Source organism: Nerophis ophidion, linkage group LG13, assembly GCF_033978795.1.
Source record: "Nerophis ophidion isolate RoL-2023_Sa linkage group LG13, RoL_Noph_v1.0, whole genome shotgun sequence".
Classification (NCBI taxonomy): Eukaryota; Metazoa; Chordata; class Actinopteri; order Syngnathiformes; family Syngnathidae; genus Nerophis; species Nerophis ophidion.
In genome coordinates this window covers 50,868,094-50,887,766 of record NC_084623.1, presented here as the reverse complement: position 1 = coordinate 50,887,766, position 19,673 = coordinate 50,868,094, and the positions used below count along the sequence as shown (strand labels likewise).

The following is a 19,673-nucleotide window of genomic DNA, read 5'->3' as shown; positions in this document are numbered from 1 at the left end:
GGTTAGGAAAAGGACCAAAACTCAATGGTCAAATCAACGTCACAACCCGACATTCATTTAACATTGTCAAAAAGCATGTTTTTTCAGGGTTGTACAATGTTGGTTAGGAAATGACCAAAATTCAATGGTCAAATCAACGTTACAACCTGATACTGAATAAACGTTGACAAAAAGGATGTTGTTTCAACGTTGTATTTGCGTTGTAGAATATTCGGTATAAAATGACTAAACTTCAATGGTTAAATCAACGTCAGAACCCAACATTAACACATCTCAGTTAATGATTCTCAGCTTACTATTAAATGTTAAATCCACATGTATTACCACATAAACAACATATCCCAAAATTGGTACCGCTATCCATTCCCAGGTACTAGAAACTGGTACGGTATAGGGTCAAAAAAATCTTAATTGACCTGTAGTGTGAAAATTGCCTTAGAACCTTAATTAGTATTCGTAAATAGAAGGGATAGTGTTAATGAAAGCCTTATGTCAAGAATGAATTGCAGTGCGTTGTTTTTGTTTGTTGTTGTTTAATTGATTGGCCGGCCCACCAGGAAGACAAAAACTAAAACCACAATAACACCAACTCCTCCCTCAAGCATTCATGACGCACCAGAACTAGAATGTATTTTTATCCACGTCTACAAACTACCGACTAAAGTGCCTCTCAACGACTTTCAACAAAGAACAGATTTTTTTGTGAGTAAGCGGCACAAAAACCATTCGACCGAAACCAGCCGAGCAATTTCGGGCTCGATCGATGGCGGCCTGTCAAAAGTGACAAGGGCCCGATCTGTTGTTTGGAAAGATAACTTGAGGGGTTTAGACGGCTGGAAAGCAAAATAAAAACAACTGCAGAGGGAGAAAAAAAAGCATGGATTCTGCCATAACAGCAGTTTGGGGAGAGAATATAATCTAACTGAGGGCTTTTTGATTAAAAAAAATGTTTTAAAGAAATTTAAATGACACTGCAGCGTTTCATTTATTTAAGAGTTTTTATGGCCATCTAAAATCTCTGATTTAAGCGCACTGATATTAACATTTAAATGTCCTCCAATAAGCACACAAAACTGGTCTTTTCTGGTATTTTTACATGCAAAAGGTAACGCTAGAGCAGGGGTTCTTAACCTTGTTGGAGGTTGAATGTGCATTCACCGAACCCTTCTTCAGTGAAAAATATTATCATATATACAGTTTTTTAATTCATATATTATAAGTCATATGTTTTTTTTTCCACTGGTGCACAAAATGAACCGTGCACAAACATCATCTTGTTCCAAGAACAAAACCAACACAGTGCATGAACTCACAACAAATTACTGTCAGGTTCAAACACCAAACTTATCTGTTACACAAGACAAGAAGAAGGAATCAAGGAGAGACAGAGTTGAATTTTACTCATGAGGAGAGACGTATTGGGCTGTACACTCAGTTACATTTTCACCTTACGCTCTAAGGTGCAGTCCCACGTGCTCCTCTATTTATTCGGGGAGGTCCCTAGTTACCATCACCGAGGCTGCTTCTAAAGGGAGGGGTAATGCAAGTGATTATTCAGAACGGAAATGTGCTGACACTCGTGATTTCGCCCTGTTTCTGTTTTGTCCGCGTTGAAGTACTCGATGTCCGTCCTTGGCTGTCTGGAAACAAACGGCTGACCCGAGACATCTCGCAAAGCAAGATTACAAGTTGTGTGCCTTTGCACGGATAGAAAAGTACAACTTCAGCACAATAGATAAAAACTGTAGCAATGGCCTTGAAGCATAAGAGTTGTGTGGTAACTTATACGTAAATATTCTAACATTTACACACTTGCAAATCAGACGGATAATTAAAGGGAACTTTGTTTGGGGGTATCCACAACACGGTGATAGGGAGAAATTTTTATTTACACGATGAGTCGGGTGCGTCTTGACCTTCGCCACACATTTTCGATGCAGGCGGGCCAGGAAAGTACCCACACTCTTTTTTTTTTACGAAGCCACGCTGTTGTAACACGTGCTGAATGTGGCTTGGCATTGTCTTGCTGAAATAAGCAGGGGCGTCCATAAAAAAGACGGCGCCTAGGTGGCAGCATGTGTTGTTCCAAAGCCTGTATGTACCTTTCAGCATTAATGGTGCTTTCACAGATGTGTAAGTTACCCATGCCTTGGGCACTAATGCACCCCCATACCATCACAGATGCTGACTTTTGAACTTTGCGTCGATAACAGTCTGGATGGTTCGCTTCCTCTTTCGAATGTTTCCAAAAACAATTTGAAATGTGGACTCGTCAGACCACAGAACACTTTTCCAGTCTGCATCAGTCCATCTTAGATGATCTCGGGCCCAGAGAAGCCGGGGGTGTTTCTGGATGTTGTTGATAAATGGCCGAACCCCTGCGACCGACTCACCGAACCCAAGTTAAGAACCACTGCGCTAGAGGCTACAAGGGGGGAGCAGCTACACAACAGCTAAGCACATACTAGCAGACAAGCTATAGCTGTACTTAATATAACAATATTGCGCTCTAAAAACACAACACATTTGTCAATCTAAAAAAATGATAGTCTCCAAGGTACATAAAAGCGTATTAGAAAGTATCCAGTAACAAACGTGTCTGCATCATTCGACTTACTGGATTACTAATTAAGTAATTTCACTCAATCAAGCTTTTTGTAATAGTCCACACTACAAAATGATAATAGTGTGTATGATTTTTATTGATATTTTATCGGGTCTATATCAATACTCTAATATCGGTTATTGTATCGGAAGTAAAAAAGTTGGATTAGGACACCCCGAGAATTTACAAACCCCGTTTCCATATGAGTTGGGAAATTGTGTTTGATATAAATATGAACGGAATACAATTATTTGCAAATAAATTTCAACTCGTATTCAGTTGAATGCACTACAAAGACAAGATATTTGATGTTCAAACTCATAAACTTTATTTTGTTTTGCAAATAATAATGTACTTAGAATTTCATGGCTGCAACACGTGTCAAAGTAGTTGGGAAAGGGCGTGTTCACCACTGTGTTACATCACCTTTTCTTTTAACAACACTCAATAAACGTTTGGGAACTGAGGAAACTAATTATCGAAGCTTTGAAAGTGGAATTTTTTCCCATTCTTGTTTTATGTAGAGCTTCAGTCGTTCAACAGTCCGGGGTCTGCGCTGTCGTATTTTACGCTTCATAATGCGCCACACATTTTCCATGGGAGACAGGTCTGGACTCCAGGCGGGCCAGGAAAGTACCCTCACTCTTTTTTTAGGAAGCCACGCTGTTGTAACACGTGGCTTGGCATTGTCTTGCTGAAATAAGCAGGGGCGTCCATAAAAAAGACGGCACTTAGGTAGCAGCATATGTTGTTCCAAAGCCTGTATGTACCTTTCAGCATTAATGGTGCCTTCACAGATGTGTAAGTTACCCATGCCTTGGGCACTAATACAGCCCCATACCATCACAGATGCTGGCTTTTGAACTTTGCGTCGATAACAGTCTGGATGGTTCTCTTCCTCTTTGGTCCAGATGACACGATGTCAAATTTTTCCAAAAACAATTTGAAATGTGGACTCGTCAGACCACAGAACACTTTTCCAGTCTGCATCAGTTCATCTTAGATGATATCGGGCCCAGAGAAGCCGGCGGCGTTTCTGGATGTTGTTGATAAATGGCTTTCGCTTTGCATAATAGAGCTTTAACTTGCACTTACATATGTAGCGACCAACTGTATTTAGTGACAGAGGTTTTCTGAAGTGTTCCTGAGCCCATGTGGTGATATCCTTTAGAGATTGATCTTGGTTTTTGATACAGTGCCGTCCGAGGGATCGAAGGTCACGGTCATTCAATGTTGGTTTTTGCCCATGCCACTTACTTGGAGTGATTTCTCCAGATTCTCTAAACCTTTTGATGATATTATGGAGCGTAGATGTTGAAATCCCTAAATTTCTTGCAATTGCACTTTGAGAAACGTTGTTCTTAAACTGTTTGACTATTTGCTCACGCAGTTGTGGACAAAGGGGTGTACCTCGCCCCATCCTTTCTTGTAAAAGACCGAGCATTTTTGGGGAAGCTGTTTTTATACCCACCTGTTCCCAATTAGCCTGCACACCTGTGGGATGTTCCAAATAAGTGTTTTAAGAGCATTCCTCAACTTTATCCGTATTCATTGCCACCTTTCCCAACTTCTTTGTCATGTGTTGCTGGCATCAAATTCTAAAGTTAATGATTATTATCAGTTTGAACATCAAATATGATGTCTTTGTAGCATATTCAACTAAATATGGGTGGACAAGGATTTGCAAATCATTGTATTCCGTTTATATTTACATTTAACACAATTTCCCAACTCATATGGAAACGGGGTTTGTATTTCCAGGCTTTCGAGGGCCTTGAGTTTGACAAGTGTGCTATAAGGCAGTGGTCCCCAACCTTTTTGTATAACGCTTAATAATTTGTCCCGCGGCCCGGGGGGGGGGGGCTTTTTTTTTTTTAATTTTTTTTCTTTGTCATGAAAAAGGGATGTTTTTGTCATGAAAAAGGGACATTTTTGTCATGAAAAAGGGAGGTTTTTGTGGTTGGTGCACTAATTGCAAGTGTATATTGTGTTTTTTATGTTGATTTAAGGGGCTTCACGGTGGCAGAGGGGTTAGTGCGTCTGCCTCACAATACGAAGGTCCTGCAGTCCTGGGTTCAAATCCAGGCTCGGGATCTTTCTGTGTGGAGTTTGCATGTTCTCCCCGTGAATGCGTGGGTTCCCTCCGGGTACTCCGGCTTCCTCCCACTTCCAAAGACATGCACCTGGGGATAGGTTGGTTGGCAACACTAAATTGGCCCTAGTGTGTGAATGTTGTCTGTCTATCTGTGTTGGCCCTGCGATGAGGTGGCGACTTGTTCAGGGTGTACCCCGCCTTCCGCCCGATTGTAGCTGAGATAGGCGCCAGCGCCCCCCGCGACCCCGAACGGGAATAAGCGGCAGAAAATGGATGGATGGATGTTGATTTAATTTAAAAAAAAAAAACAAAAAAAAAAATATTTTGTTTTTTTTTTAAATAAAAATTAATAAAAATTCTTCTGCGGCCCGGTACCAAACGGGCCACGGCCCGGTGGTTGGGGAACCACTGCTATAAGGTAAAACATTTTTTTTTTTGCACGATTTGGCTTCAGTAAGAACCTTTTGCAAACAAAAACGACGGAATAAGTTGGAACGATAACATTGAACATTTCCTCATCCCTCCAAAGTGTGAGTTTTCACTCTGACAAAAACTGCCGTTGTGCGTGCGTGTGTGTGTGTGTGTGTGTGTGTGTGTGTGTGTGTGTGATGGGACTCTGCACCATTCTCTCCTCTGCAGTCGGGTGTTTCTGGCTGGCTTCCCACTGCTGCTGCACCACTCCACACACACACAGACACACACACACACACACACACACACACACACACACACACACACACACACACACACTAAAATGTCCTCCCACTGTCCTATATGTATTATTTACACATAAACTCCCAAATAGTGTGTGTGTCAGCAGTGTTCGTCCATGTAATGCCCACAAAGTCACCTCCAGTCTCTGCTTACACGTCCAAGACCTTTGCACCGTCACGCATGTTTTACGCCTTCCACCCTTTTTCGCCGCACGTACATGCTCGGGGGTGGAGGGGAATCATCCCCTGCTGACTCGGTGGTCCTGCGGCGTTTGGAGCAGATGCAATGTGAGCAAAGAGATGAAATACTGCAGTGGAGCAACCTCCTGCATACCTCCAGTCTCTCCACCCCTCCCATATTTCTCCATCTCGCTCTTCTCTTTGCAACTTTGCAGAAAGCCATGTTTTCTGTCGTTTTTTTTGGGCTACTTCATGCAGGAAAAGTGATGCTGAATGCAAAATGTACTCTATTACAAATGTTGTGTTTGATTTTTTTGTCCAATTGAATGTGAGTGTGAATGTTGTCCGTCTATCTGGGTTGGCCCTGTGATGAGGTGGCGACTTGTCCAGGGTGTACCCCGCCTTCTGCCCGATTGTAGCTGCGATAGGCGCCAGCGACCCCCGCGACCCCACAAGGGAATAAGCGGTAGAAAATGGATGTATGTATGTATAGATTTCAGGTTCACATACATCAGGGGTGTCCAAAGTTTTTCCACTGAAGGCCGTAAAATGAAAAAGTAAAGCATGCATTTTGATGTTTTTTATGTTCAAACCATAAGAAAATATATGGATTTTTTTTTTTTACCTTTAGACCAGGGGTCGGGAACCTTTTTGGCTGAGAGAGCCATGAAAGCCATTTCCATTTTCTACCGCTTATTCCCTTTCGGGGTCGCGGGGGGCGCTGGCGCCTATCTCAGCTACAATCGGGCGGAAGGCAGGGTACACCCTGGACAAGTCGCCCCCTCATCGCAGGGCCAACACAGATAGACAGACAACATTCACACTCACATTCACACACTAGGGCCAATTTAGTGTTGCCAATCAACCTATCCCCAGGTGCATGTCTTTGGAAGTGGGAGGAAGCCGGAGTACCCGGAGGGAACCCACGCATTCACGGGGAGAACATGCAAACTCCACACAGAAAGATCCCGAGCCTGGATTTGAACCCAGGACTGCAGGAACTTCGTATTGTGAGGCAGACGCACTAACCCCTCTGCCACCGTGAAGCCCCATGAAAGCCAAATATTTAAAAATGTATTTCCGTAAGAGCCATATAATATTTTTATAACACTGAACACAACTAAACACGTGCATTTTTAAGTAAGACCAACATTTTTAGAGTATAATACAGGGGTGTCAAACTCAAACACAGAGTGGGCCAAAATTTAAAACCAAACAAAGCCGCGGGCCGAGGTTGACCAAATTAACCTTTTAATAGGGACCCAAACAAGTTTTGCATTGAATATTAAACAAGCAAGGCTTAAATAACTTTATCGTGACATGCACAATCGAGTTTCAAATAATAATTAAAGCTGCAAGCAGCGTTGGTCGGGTCCGCCTTTGGCTGCTGCCCCCGAGACCCACGGCCGGAAAAGCGTTAGAAGACGCCTTGGAGCCACTATTTTGAGAATCTAATGCATTGTGAAAGTAATGCAGTTGTTGTATTGAAGTGAAAATATCAAACTTCCTGTTGATTTTTGCTAAAGTATGTTAATTATTAAAATGTAGGTCTAAGTGAGACCTACATAGTGTTTTTTGTTTCATGTCTCTCTGACATTCTTACCGGAAGTTACAAGCAGTTTTGTCTGTGTTTTCTTTCTAGGAGCAGTTTGTCCGTGTTGTATTCCTAGGGGGGCGGTAGAGCGCAATTTTGAGTTTTGAGGTTAGGTTTTTTTCATCAGATCGCAATTTTTGCCAGACCTGATGTGTGTGTCAAGTTTGGTGAGTTTAAAAGCATTTTAAGGGGGTCAAATAACAGCTCAGAGAGGCAAAACTGACATTTTTTAGGAGACTTTGCACAGGGGTTCTTTGAAGGTGCGTAACATCCAAACCTGAGAACTTATCAAAACTCTGTTCAATACTTTTAATCAGAAGGGTTCAATCTCTCTCCTGTGCGAGTTTGAAGCCAAAACAACAAACGCACTCAGAGGAGATAATGTTTGAAGAAAAGTGACCGGTTTTTACAAAACTTTTGTTTTGAAGGGGGGATTGCAAACTTCCTGTTGATTTTTGTTGGGGGTTGTCAATCTATGAAATGTAGGTCTAAGCGAGACCTACATAGAGGTTTTTGTTTCATGTCCCTCCGACATTCTTACCGGAAGTTACAAGCAGTTTTGTCTGTGTTTTCTTCCTAGGAGCGGTTTTTTCAGTGTTTTATTCAAAAATAGCGCTAGAGCGCAATTTTGAGTTTTGGGGTTTGGTTTTTTTCATTAGACCGCAATATTCGCCAGTCCTTATGTGTGCGCCAAGTTTAGTGACTTTTGAAGCATTTTAAAGGGGTCAAATTACAGCACAAAGAGGCAAAAATTGCATTTTTTGCGAAAATTTTATTTTGAAGGGGTTTTTGCTAACTTCCTGTAGATTTTTGCTGAAAGAAGTGAGTGTATGAAAATTGGGTCTAAGTCAGACCTACATAGGAGTTTTTGTTTCATGTCGCTATGACATTCCTAACAGAAGTTACGTGCAGTTTTGTCTGTAATTTTTTCCTAGGGGGCGCTAGAGCGCAATTTTCATTTTGGGGGATTGGTTGCTTAATATGTTGGGAAGGTTTGCTATACCGACGTGTGTGTCAAATTTGGTGAGTTTTGAAGCATGTTAAGGGGGTCAAATTACAGCACGTAGGTGCGGAATAATAATAAAACGCACCAGTTTCAATATGGTCCTTGGCCCATTGTGTGTGTGTGTGTGGGGGGGGGTGGGGGGGGGCGGGGGCGGGGGGGTAGGGGTAGCGGGGGGTGTATATTGTAGCGTCACGGAAGAGGCAGTGCTGCAAAGGGTTCTGGGTATTTGTTCTGTTGAGTTTATGTTGTGTCACAGTACAGATGTTCTCCTGAAATGTGTTTGTCATTCTTGTTTGGTGTGGGTTCACAGTGTGGCGCTTTTTTGAAACAGTGTTCAGTTTCAGTTCAGTTTATTTTCAGTCTAACAAAAACATATTCAAACATGGATCACGATTCAAAAATGAATAACATGACTGAAACAGGCAGAAGCAAAAAAGCTTATATGCCCAACATTTAACCAAACAAACATACATTTCTAGTTCACATAACTTTTTAAAATACATTGTGACATCTTCTTTTTGAAATTAAATACTGAGTCACTCATTTTTATTTCTCTACCAACAGAATTCCACAAATTAACACCGAGAACAGATAAAAATCTACGTTTAACAACTAATGTTGCTTTTGGTAAAATAAACTTAGATTCATCTCTTAGATTGTATTTGCTGGTCTGTAGAGAGAAGTATTTTTTGAATTCCTTCTGGAAGAGTATTTATTTTTGCTTTGGACATTATCTGTGTTATTTTACAATAAACAATATCTTGAAATTTCATAAATTTTGATTTAACAAATAATGGATGGGTATGGTCATGATATCCTCCTTTGTTTATTAGCCGTACAGCTTTTTTTTTTTGCAGCAAAACAATATCATTAATTGTGTTAAAGTTGTTTATACGGCCACCCTCAGTGTGACCTGTATGGCTGTTGACCAAGTATGCCTTGCATTCACTTGTGTGTGTGTGAAAAGCTGTAGATATTATGTGATTGGGGCGGCACGCAAAGGCAGTGCCTTTAAGGTTTATCGGCGCTCTGTACTTCTCCCTAAGTCCGTGTACCACACCGTACAGCAGCGTTTTAAAAAGTCATAAATTGAACTTTTTGAAACCGATACCGCATTTATCAGCCGATAATATCGGCAGTTCAATATTATCGAACATCTTTAGTGAGGTCACACATTGATGTTGGTCGAGAAGACCTGGCTCTAAGTCTGCCTTCTAACTCATCAAAAAGCTGTTATATTGGGTTACAGGTCAGGACTCTGTGCAGGCCAGTCAAGCTCACCCACACCGGACTCTGTCATCCATGTCTTTGTGGACCTTGCTTTGTGTACAGTCATGTTGGAAGAGGAAGGGGCCCGCTCCAAACTGTTCCCACAAAGTTGGGAGCATGGAATTGTCCAAAATGTTTTGGTATCCTGGAGCATTCAAAGTTTGTTTCACTGGAACAAAGCGGCCAAGCCCAACTCCTGAAAAACAACCCCGCTCCATAATTCCTCCTCCACCCAATTTCACACTCGGCACAATGCAGTCAGAAATGTAGCGCTTTCCTGGCAACGTCCAAACCCTGACTCGTCCATCAGATTGCAGGATGGAAAAGCGTGATTCATCAGTCCAAAGGAGTCGCCACTGGACTCTAGAAAAGTGGCGACATGCTTTACACTTTGCATTGGACTTGGTGATGTATGGCTTAGATTCAGCTGCCCGGCCATGGAAACCCATTCCATGAAGCTCTCTGCGTACTGTACGTGGGCTTTTTGGAAGTTCACATGAAGTTTGGAGCTCTGTAGCAACTGACTGTGCAGAAAGTATTCGCACTATGCGCTTCAGCATCCGCTGACCCCTCTATGTCATTTTATGTGGCCTACCACTTTGGTGGCTGAGTTGCTGTTGTTCCCAAACTCTTCACTTTTCTTATAATAAAGCTGACTTTGGAATATTTGGGGGCGAGGAAATTTCACGACCGGATTTGTTGCATAGGTGGCGTCCAATGACGCTGGAAATCACTGAGAGCGGCTCATTCTTTCACAAATGTTTGTAGAAACAGAGTCCATGCCCAAGTTCTTGATTTTATACACCGGGCCAAGTGATTAGGACACCTGATTCTCATCATTTGGATGGGTGGCCAAATACTTTTGGCAATATAGTGTACACACACACACACACACACACACACACACACACACACACACACACACACACACACACACACACACACACACACACACACACACACACACACACACGTACATATACATACATACAGTCATGCATATGATCACATTACATCAAACATATATTAACATTGTTCCCTGAAACTGGATAACACACGGCACACTGACTAAGCTTAACCTTTTGTTACTATAACAATCTACAAGGTTAATACAGTTCGCTTCTCCCTCTTCCCCTCCATTTATCTACTTTCTTATGTATTTCAAATTGTCATTACATATATGTATTGTTGCATTTGAAACATGTGTATTGTTGATAATAGAGGTAATTAGGGACCGGATGTCCCTTTGGGACAGAGGACCCTATTGTATTTCTAAGGTTTTATTATTATTATTATTATACTGACGCCTCTTTGAGCTGTAATTTGACCATGCTTCAAAACTCACCAAATTTAACACACACTTCAGGACTGGCAAAAATTGCCATCTAATAAAAAAAACAAAAAAAAAACCTCAAAATTGCGCTCTAGCGCCCCCTAGGAAAAAACACAGACAAAACTGCTTGTAACATCCGTTAGGGATGTCGTAGAGACATGAAACAAAAACCTCTATGTATGTCTCATTTAGACCTACATTTAATACTATGACACCCTTCAGCAAAAATCAACAGGAAGTTTGCAATTCCCAGTTCAAAACAACAGTTTTGTAAAAACACTCACCTTTGCCTCTTTGAGCTGTATTTTGACCCCCTTAACATGCTTCAAAACTCACCAAACTGGACACACACATCAGGACTGGCGAAAATTGCGATCTAATAAAAAAAATCTAACCCCAAAACTCAAAATTGCGCTCTCGCGCCCCCTAGGAAAAAACACAGACAAAACTGCTTGTAACATCCGTTAAGAATGTGGTAGAGACATGAAACAAAAACCTCTATGTATGTCTCATTTAGACCTACATTTAATACTATGACACCCTTCAGCAAAAATCAACAGGAAGTTTGCAATTCCCCCTTCAAAAAAAAAGTTTTGTAAAAACACTCACCATTGCCTCTTTGAGCTGTAATTTGACCCCCTTAACATGCTTCAAAACTGACCAAACTGGACACACACATCAGGACTGGCGAAAATTGCGATCTAATAAAAAAAACCTAACCCCAAAACTCAAAATTGCGCTCTCGCCCCCCCTAGGAATAAAACACAGACAAAACTGCTCCTAGGAAGAAAACACAGACAAAACTGCCTGTAACTTCCAGAAGGAATGTAGTAGAGACACGAAACAAAAACCTCTATGTATGTCTCATTTAGACCTATATTTAATACTCTGATATCCTTCAGCAAAAATCAACAGGAAGTTTGCAATTCCCCCTTCAAAACAAACGTTTTGTAAAAACACTCACCTTTGCCTCGTTGAGCTGTAATTTGACCCCCTTAACATGCTTCAAAACTCACCAAACTGGACACACACATCAGGACTGGCAAAAATAACGATCTAATCGAAAAAACCTAACCCCAAAACTCAAAATTGCGCTCTTGCGCCCCCTAGGAATAAAACACAGACAAAACTGCTCCTAGGAAGAAAACACAGACAAAACTGCCTGTAACTTCCAGAAGGAATGTGGTAGACACACGAAAAAAAAACATCTATGTATGTCTCATTTAGACCTACATTTAATACTGTGACACCCTTCAGCAAAAATCAACAGGAAGTTTGCAATTCCCCCTTCAAAACAAAAATTTTGTAAAAACACTCACCTTTGCCTCTTTGAGCTGTAATTTGACCCCCTTAACATGCTTCAAAACTGACCAAACTGGACACACACATCAGGACTGGCGAACATTGCGATCTGATAAAAAAAACCTAACCCCAAAACTCAAAATTGCGCTCTCGCGCCCCCTAGGAATAAAACACAGACAAAACTGCTCCTAGGAGGAAAACACAGACAAAACTGCCTGTAACTTCCAGAAGGAATGTGGTAGAGACATGAAACAAAAACCTCTATGTATGTCTCATTTAGACCTACATTTAATACTCTGACACCCATCAGAAAAAATCAACAGGAAGTTTGCAATTCCCCCTTCAAAACAAACGTTTTGTAAAAACACTCACCTTTGCCTCTTTGAGCTGTAATTTGACCCGCCTTAACATGCTTCAAAACTCACCAAACTGGACACACACATCAGGACTGGCGAAAACAGCGATGTAATAAAAAAAACCTAACCCCAAAACTCAAAATTGCGCTCTCGCGCCCCCTAGGAAGAAAACACAGACAAAACTGCCTGTAACTTCCAGAAGGAATGTAGTAGAGACACGAAAAAAAAAACATCTATGTAAGCCTCACTTAGACCTACATTTCATTAATTGACACCTTTCAGCAAAAATCAACAGGAAGTTGGCAATTACCCCTTCAGTACAAAAGTTTTGTAAAAACCCGTCACCTTTTTTCAAACATTATCTCCTCTGAGCGCGTTTGTTGTGTCGGCTTCAAACTCGAACAGGAAAGAGATAGAACTTTTCTGATTAAAAGTTGGGAGAAGAGTTTTTCTAACTGCTCTGGTTTTGATTTTACGAGCCTTCAAAGAACTGCTGCGCTGCTGCCGTCTCAAGATGGCCGCTTAAAAGCAGGAAGCACCAGAGAAGGTAGGTACTGTGCGGGTAAAGATATGTTGACTGGGTGAAAGAAGGAGAAACCAGTTTAACTCCAGCATACAGAGAAGGTAGGTAAAGTGCAGGTAAAGATATGTTGTCTGGGTGATGGCAGGAAGCACCAGCATGTATGGGTGGGAGAAAGAAGCACCAGTGTGACCCCAGGATGCAGGGAAGGTAGGTAATGTGCAGGTAAAGATATGTTGTCTGGGTGATGGCAGGAAGCACCAGCATGTATGGGTGGGAGAAAGAAGCACCAGTGTGACCCCAGGATGCAGGGAAGGTAGGTAATGTGCAGGTAAAGATATGTTGAATGGGTAAAGGCAGGAAACACCAGCAAAAGTCGGTCCCGTCCATCGCTGCTTGCAGCTTTAATTATTGTTATTATTCATTATCAGAATCAGATATACAGACAAGAGGGGGACATTAAAATCAATAGTGCTATTTCCATTGGTCTTATTATTTATTATTATTATTAGTGTGCAAACATTTACTGAAATTTAAACTTATTTCAAAGCTGCAACACATTATTCATGTTTACGTTGTTTCTTAAGGGGAAATTTGCCTTAATATGCAAACTGTGGAGGCTAATGTGCCTCCACAGTGCAAAGCAGCTTCTAAGTCAGCAATACTCGCCTCAATGTCTGTGAATAAACTGTTTTTCACAAGTAACATTATCACTGGAGGATGAGCTACCTAAAAACGCTACACTGCACACCGTAGGAGGATACAACATGCCGAGTGAGAGAGCGTGAATGTAAACAGGAGTAGGCGGGTCGCTACATGTATCGACAGATAAATATAGCATCCATATTTTTTATCGGGGCGGTATAGCTCGGTTGGTGGAGCGGCCGTGCCAGCAACTTGAGGGTTGCAGGTTCGATTGCCGCTTCCGCCATCCTAGTCACTGCCGTCGTGTCCTTGGGCAAGACACTTTACCCACCTGCTCCCAGTGCCACCCACACTGGTTTAAATGTAACTTAGATATTGGGTTTCACTATGTAAAGCGCTTTGAGTCACTAGAGAAAAGCGCTACATAAATATAATTCAATTATGGCAACATATTTTTGTCATTTTTGTTAATGCTTAAAATCTCAGTAAATATATATATATATATATATATATATATATATATATATATATATATATATATATGTATATGTATATATATATATGTATATATATAAAAAAAAAAAATATATATATATATACACACATATATATATATATATATATATATATATATATATATATATATATATATATATATATATATATATATATATATATATATATATACACACAATGACAATGTTGTTGTTTTAAGTGAAAATAATTGAAAGTGTAAACTGTAAAAATTGTAGTAATCCCCTGGTTTGTATTATTTGTATTACTATCATTATTATTATTATTATTATTATGTGTTCTTTCGCTTTCACCTTAAAAAAATGGTAAATATAACTGTTCCTCACTCTGATTAGAATCTTTTTTTCCGTCATACATTTTGGGGTGAGGAAATTGCTCCGTAAAACGGCTAATGCTAATTATTAGCACATATTAGCATCCAGCTCGCGCATTTCTTTTAATGCATTTCTTTCACGTTGGACTTTCACAGAGAAGATATTTTGTATCTCATGCAAGTCGTCACGCCTCTAAGTTATGTTTTGGTTTTGGTCATGATATGTTTAGTTTTTGTACATTCAGTCAGGTTTTGCACTTCCTGGTTTTGTTTGTTTCCATGTCAACTCATTAGTTTTCACCCGTCACGTCCCTGTTCTCAGCCTCACACCTGTTTTCACTAATGATCACAGCTATTTAAGTCACTCTTTTTTTTGTCTTCGTCCTGGGATCTTCTCACACTCGCACGCACCCTACCCATGCTGTTCAAACCTTCACGTCCTCGTCCACAGTTCCATGCCGTGTAAGTTTGTGTATTCATGCCACAGTGCAAGTTTTGTTTTATTTGTATATAGTCATGCCATTGTGCTGTTTCGTTTAAAGTTTAGTATAGTTTATTATCCGCCACAGAGCGCGTCCTCGGTTTGCCTTTTTGTAGTTTGTTTGTTTATTTAATAAATATCATGTCCCACATCATCCTTGCATCGAGGAAGCACAAACATCCACAGCCCAAGCCTGACACAAGTAACATTAACACACTTTACTGTGTATGTCCAGTTTTACTGTGCTTTGTAGAAACACTCGCAAAAAGCTCTGAAATGAAGAATATTTTTTTGTGTGTTACGCTAGCAAGCAGAGACGTTAGCGGGATTAGAACAGAACTGCTTGCAATCCGAGATTTTCTTTTTTCCCTGCTTTATTAAGCTCGGAGCTCACATGTTAACATTAGCCCTGTTGTGACGTCATCAGTAGGTAAGAAAATACACAAACAAACCGCTAACTAGACTAAACTTTGCTACTGACAAGCATCCTTAATTATAACCACATTAAAACACTCGCTAACACCAAATGAAAGTTAGAATGTTTTCTGCTTAGTGCAAATACATTTACATACAATTATGCTGTTGCTAAAATAAAAAACAACTAACTAAAGTTGATGGATGGAACAGTTAAACGAATAGACAGCTTCACCACTTTAGTCATATTTTTGCGCTTAAAAAAATAAAGTACATTTTAAGTACTTTGATCAAATGTGACATCAATTAATTTGATGCAATATTATATATATTTGTATCACTATTTAATATATTAAATGATTTATTGCACAATTTGATAAAATTATCCATTTCACAATTTAATCATTTATGTATTTAACTATTCTTTCATAAACCAGTTAATGTAAATTAAAGTACTTTGTTAAATGTGTCATCAATGAACTTAATGTAAAATATTCTACACTTATATCATTATTTTATAGTTTAAATAATCCATCCATCCATCCATCCATCATCTTCTGCTTATCCGAGGTCGGGTCGCGGGGGCAGCAGCCTAAGCAGGGAAGCCCAGACTTCCCTCTCCCCAGCCACTTCGTTTAAATAATTTATTTCATAAATTATTTTTAAATTTATTACACATGTACTTATTTAATTCTTTGTGTCAGAACCTTGTAAAGGTATTTTATAATTAAAAAAAACAACTTCAATAATTAATTAAATGCACTTTTACATTATTTGAAAATTGATACATTTAATAATTTTTTTAAAATTTAATTAACATTTTATCAAATTATTAAAAAAACCTATGTATTTGTCAAAATATTTATTTGTTACCCCGGTTGAGAACATAATTTCTTGCAGAACATGAGTTGCAAAAAGCTCAACAAGTAAAACAAAGTGATAATGAATAATAAAAAATAACAATAGTAATAATAGTAAAACATTTATTGCTGGCTGAAATCAGGTTATTGCATCATGTACTGTATTATAACTAAAGTTAAAGTAAATTAAAGGACTTTGTTAAATGTGTCATCAATTAACTTAATGTAAAATATTCTACACTTATATCATTATGTTATAGTTTAAATAATTTATTTCATAAATTATTTTTAAAATTATTACACATGTACTTATTTAATTATTTGTGGCAGAAGCTTGTAAAGGTATTTTATAATTAAAAAAATAACTTCAATAATTAATTAAATGCACTTTTACATTTTTTGAATATTGACACATTTAATAACACATTTTTAAATTTAATTAACATTTTATTAAATTATTGAAAAATGTATGTATTTGTTAAAATAGTTATTTGTTACCCCGGTTGAGAACATAATGTCTTGCAGAACAAGTGTTGCAAAAAGTTCAACAAGTAAAACAAAGTGATAATAAATAATAATAGTAATAATAGTAAAACATTTATTGCTGGCTGAAATCAGGTTATTGCATCATGTACTGTACTATGAGTAAATTCAAAGTAAATTAAAGTACTTGTGTTAATTGTGTCATCAGTTATGTAAAATTATATCCATTTACATCATTAAATAATATTTCAAATTATTTATTTCACAATTTGATGAATTATTTTTTTCACAATTGAATCATGTATTCATTCAATTAGTTATTCATTAACCTGTGTGTATGCACCTTGTAAATGCATTTTATAATAAATATTAAAATAACTTTAATTACACATTTATAATTTAATTCAGATTTTATTAAATTATTGAAAAATGTATGTACTTATTTATATATTTATTTCTCGAATTAATTTTGTCCCAATTGACTCTCCATGCAATACAATTGAGCTCACCCCCCCAAAAATAAATAAAAAAAACCTGATATTAAATAATAAACAAAATTATAAAAATATTAATAAATAATTAAATGCAAGCTTGTATCAGATTATTGCATAATGTTGTGTACTATAATGAAAATAAAGTAAATTAAAGTACTTTTGTTAAATGTGTCATCAATTAACTTAATGTAAAATTGTATACCTTTATATCATTATTTAATATTTTTAATCATTTATTTCACCTTTCAATGAACTATTTATTTTACAGTTTAATGAATTATTTATTCAACAATTTAATCATTTATTTATTGTATTAATTATTCATAAACCCTGTGTCAGCACCTTTTAAATGTATTTTAAAATAAAATAAAACTCAAGTATTTAATTAAAATATTAAATGCGCTTTTGCATTATTTTAATTACTGACACATTTAATAAGATGTATTTATTTGATTTCAATTATAATAAATTAATTAAAAAATGTATGTAATTATTTAAAACTTTGACATTTCATATCTGGGGTTCTACGTAACAATAAAATAGGATTTATAATTGTTAAAATGCAATTTTAGAAACAAAGGTTGCAGAACTAATAATAAACTGTTACACTTACTGTATTTACATTTATAAGATAAAGTGTTTTTTTTAAATAAAAAAACACCATGTCTGACTTGTCTCCATTGGTTAGGATTTCAGTGGCTCTCCCCTACTTTAAAAAATTAAAAAAATCTATCCATCCATCCATCCATTTTCTACCGCTTATTCCCTTTTGGGATCGCGGGGGGCGCTGGCGCCTATCTCAGCTTCCGCCCGATTGTAGCTGAGATAAAAAAATCTAAATGAATACAATTAAAACCATTCAACTCAAACCATAAAAAAATTGATCTGCTGCTGCTCTCTAGCGGTTGTTTTTTGCAACTGTCCTTCTGCGTGAGCTTTGTAGCACAAATTATAAACACAATCCAGCAACAAAACGCATTGCTACTTTCACTAAAATCTGCACATATCACTGCTGCACATCAATCAGCATTATAAATAATTCACAGAACAGTTGTTGTCATGGGGACGAAAAAGGGTGTGGCACCTTACTAGTTGAAAACAAACCATAGGGCTAAATAAAACCCTTTGCAATGATTTCTCATTGGGAAGATAAATATTATATTAATTTGTTGGTGTGTCTTATTTGGGTCATTTATTAAAAATTAAAATATATGGGAGGCTTGGAAAAAAAAAGGAGTGTGCAGCTTTATTAGTTAAATAATTGATGATGTTATACAAATGTCGCCAAAGCTTTTGCACGTTTGCTCCAAAGTACCAGAGAGATACGACATTATTATGAATAATATAAATATGTTTATGACACCATCATGCATGTGTTTCATCTTAAACGGGGATGTTATTATAGGCCTTAGAAATAGCAACAAAAAAAATAAATAAACAAATGGCTAAGGCAGGCCGCGGAAACGTTTACTATCAAAGGTTTTCAGGGCCTGGTCGACGTCATTTTAATACAAAAAAAATAAAAATATGCAATAATAACATTGTGGAGCCCATCCTATCGACGTGATGGCTTCTTACCGGAGACCCCCAGCAGCAGGATCAGCATCAGCAGCCGAGCAACGCCGCTTCTCCCCGCCTGCGCACTCACACACATGGCCGCTGCTTCAAACGATTTTTTTTTTTAGGGGGGCAGGACAAATGCAAAAATAGAGCGAAAAAAAATAAATAAATAAAAAAGAAAGCTTTTTGGCAGGTAAAAACGCTGAAAAATAAAGCGTGTGTGCTTAGAGGCATGACATAGCTGGCAGTGTCTGTAGCCTTGTGATGGTTGGTTTTACGGTTCTCAGTGTATGGGGCGAGACAGGCGGGCGGGCGGCACAACAAACACGAAATGATCGTGAATGAATCCATTGAAATAGTTAACGAAACTGTATTTAAATCGACAAGGCACATTATGAATGTATTAAAAAAGTTCAAATTGGAAACACAGCAGTTATTATACTGTTAGAAATGTATAGGAATAGATTTCACAAAACTAATACCGCCGTGCAAATCAAACAAACAATTAAATCCAGGCCGTCCCTTTGAAAAATCAGCCTTTCTTTGGGATCCTGCAGGATTACTGCATATGCAGATTGGACTGGAACTGTGGTTCACATAATCTATTGCATGATTAGTCTTTTCTAAATATGTCACCTCTTACTACAAGATGTACAGGTAAAAGTAAAAAAAATTGAATACCGTGCAGTTAGTTTTTATTTACAGGGTGAAACTAATCTATGACAGATGCTCTTAAAGGGGAACATTATCACCAGACTTATGTAAGCGTCAATATATACCTTGATGGTGCAGAAAAAAGACCATATATTTTTTTTAACCGATTTCCGAACTCTAAATGGGTGAATTTTGGCGAATTAAACGCCTTTCTGTTTATTGCTCTGGTGGCGATGACGTCAGAACGTGACGTCACCGAGGT

General features: G+C 38.3%; 1 protein-coding gene across 1 annotated transcript in view; it reads right to left on the bottom strand.

The window, feature by feature from the left end:
- The window catches only part of LOC133564685 (sodium channel subunit beta-2-like), a 37,100-nt gene extending 18,097 nt beyond the window's left edge, over positions 1–19,003 (bottom strand). The window contains exon 1 of the mRNA XM_061919160.1: positions 18,776–19,003. Coding sequence (XP_061775144.1) covers positions 18,776–18,851 — 76 coding nt within the window. The 5' untranslated portion in view covers positions 18,852–19,003. The remainder of the gene's footprint in view (positions 1–18,775) is intronic.
- Between the last annotated feature and the right edge of the window lie 670 nt (positions 19,004–19,673).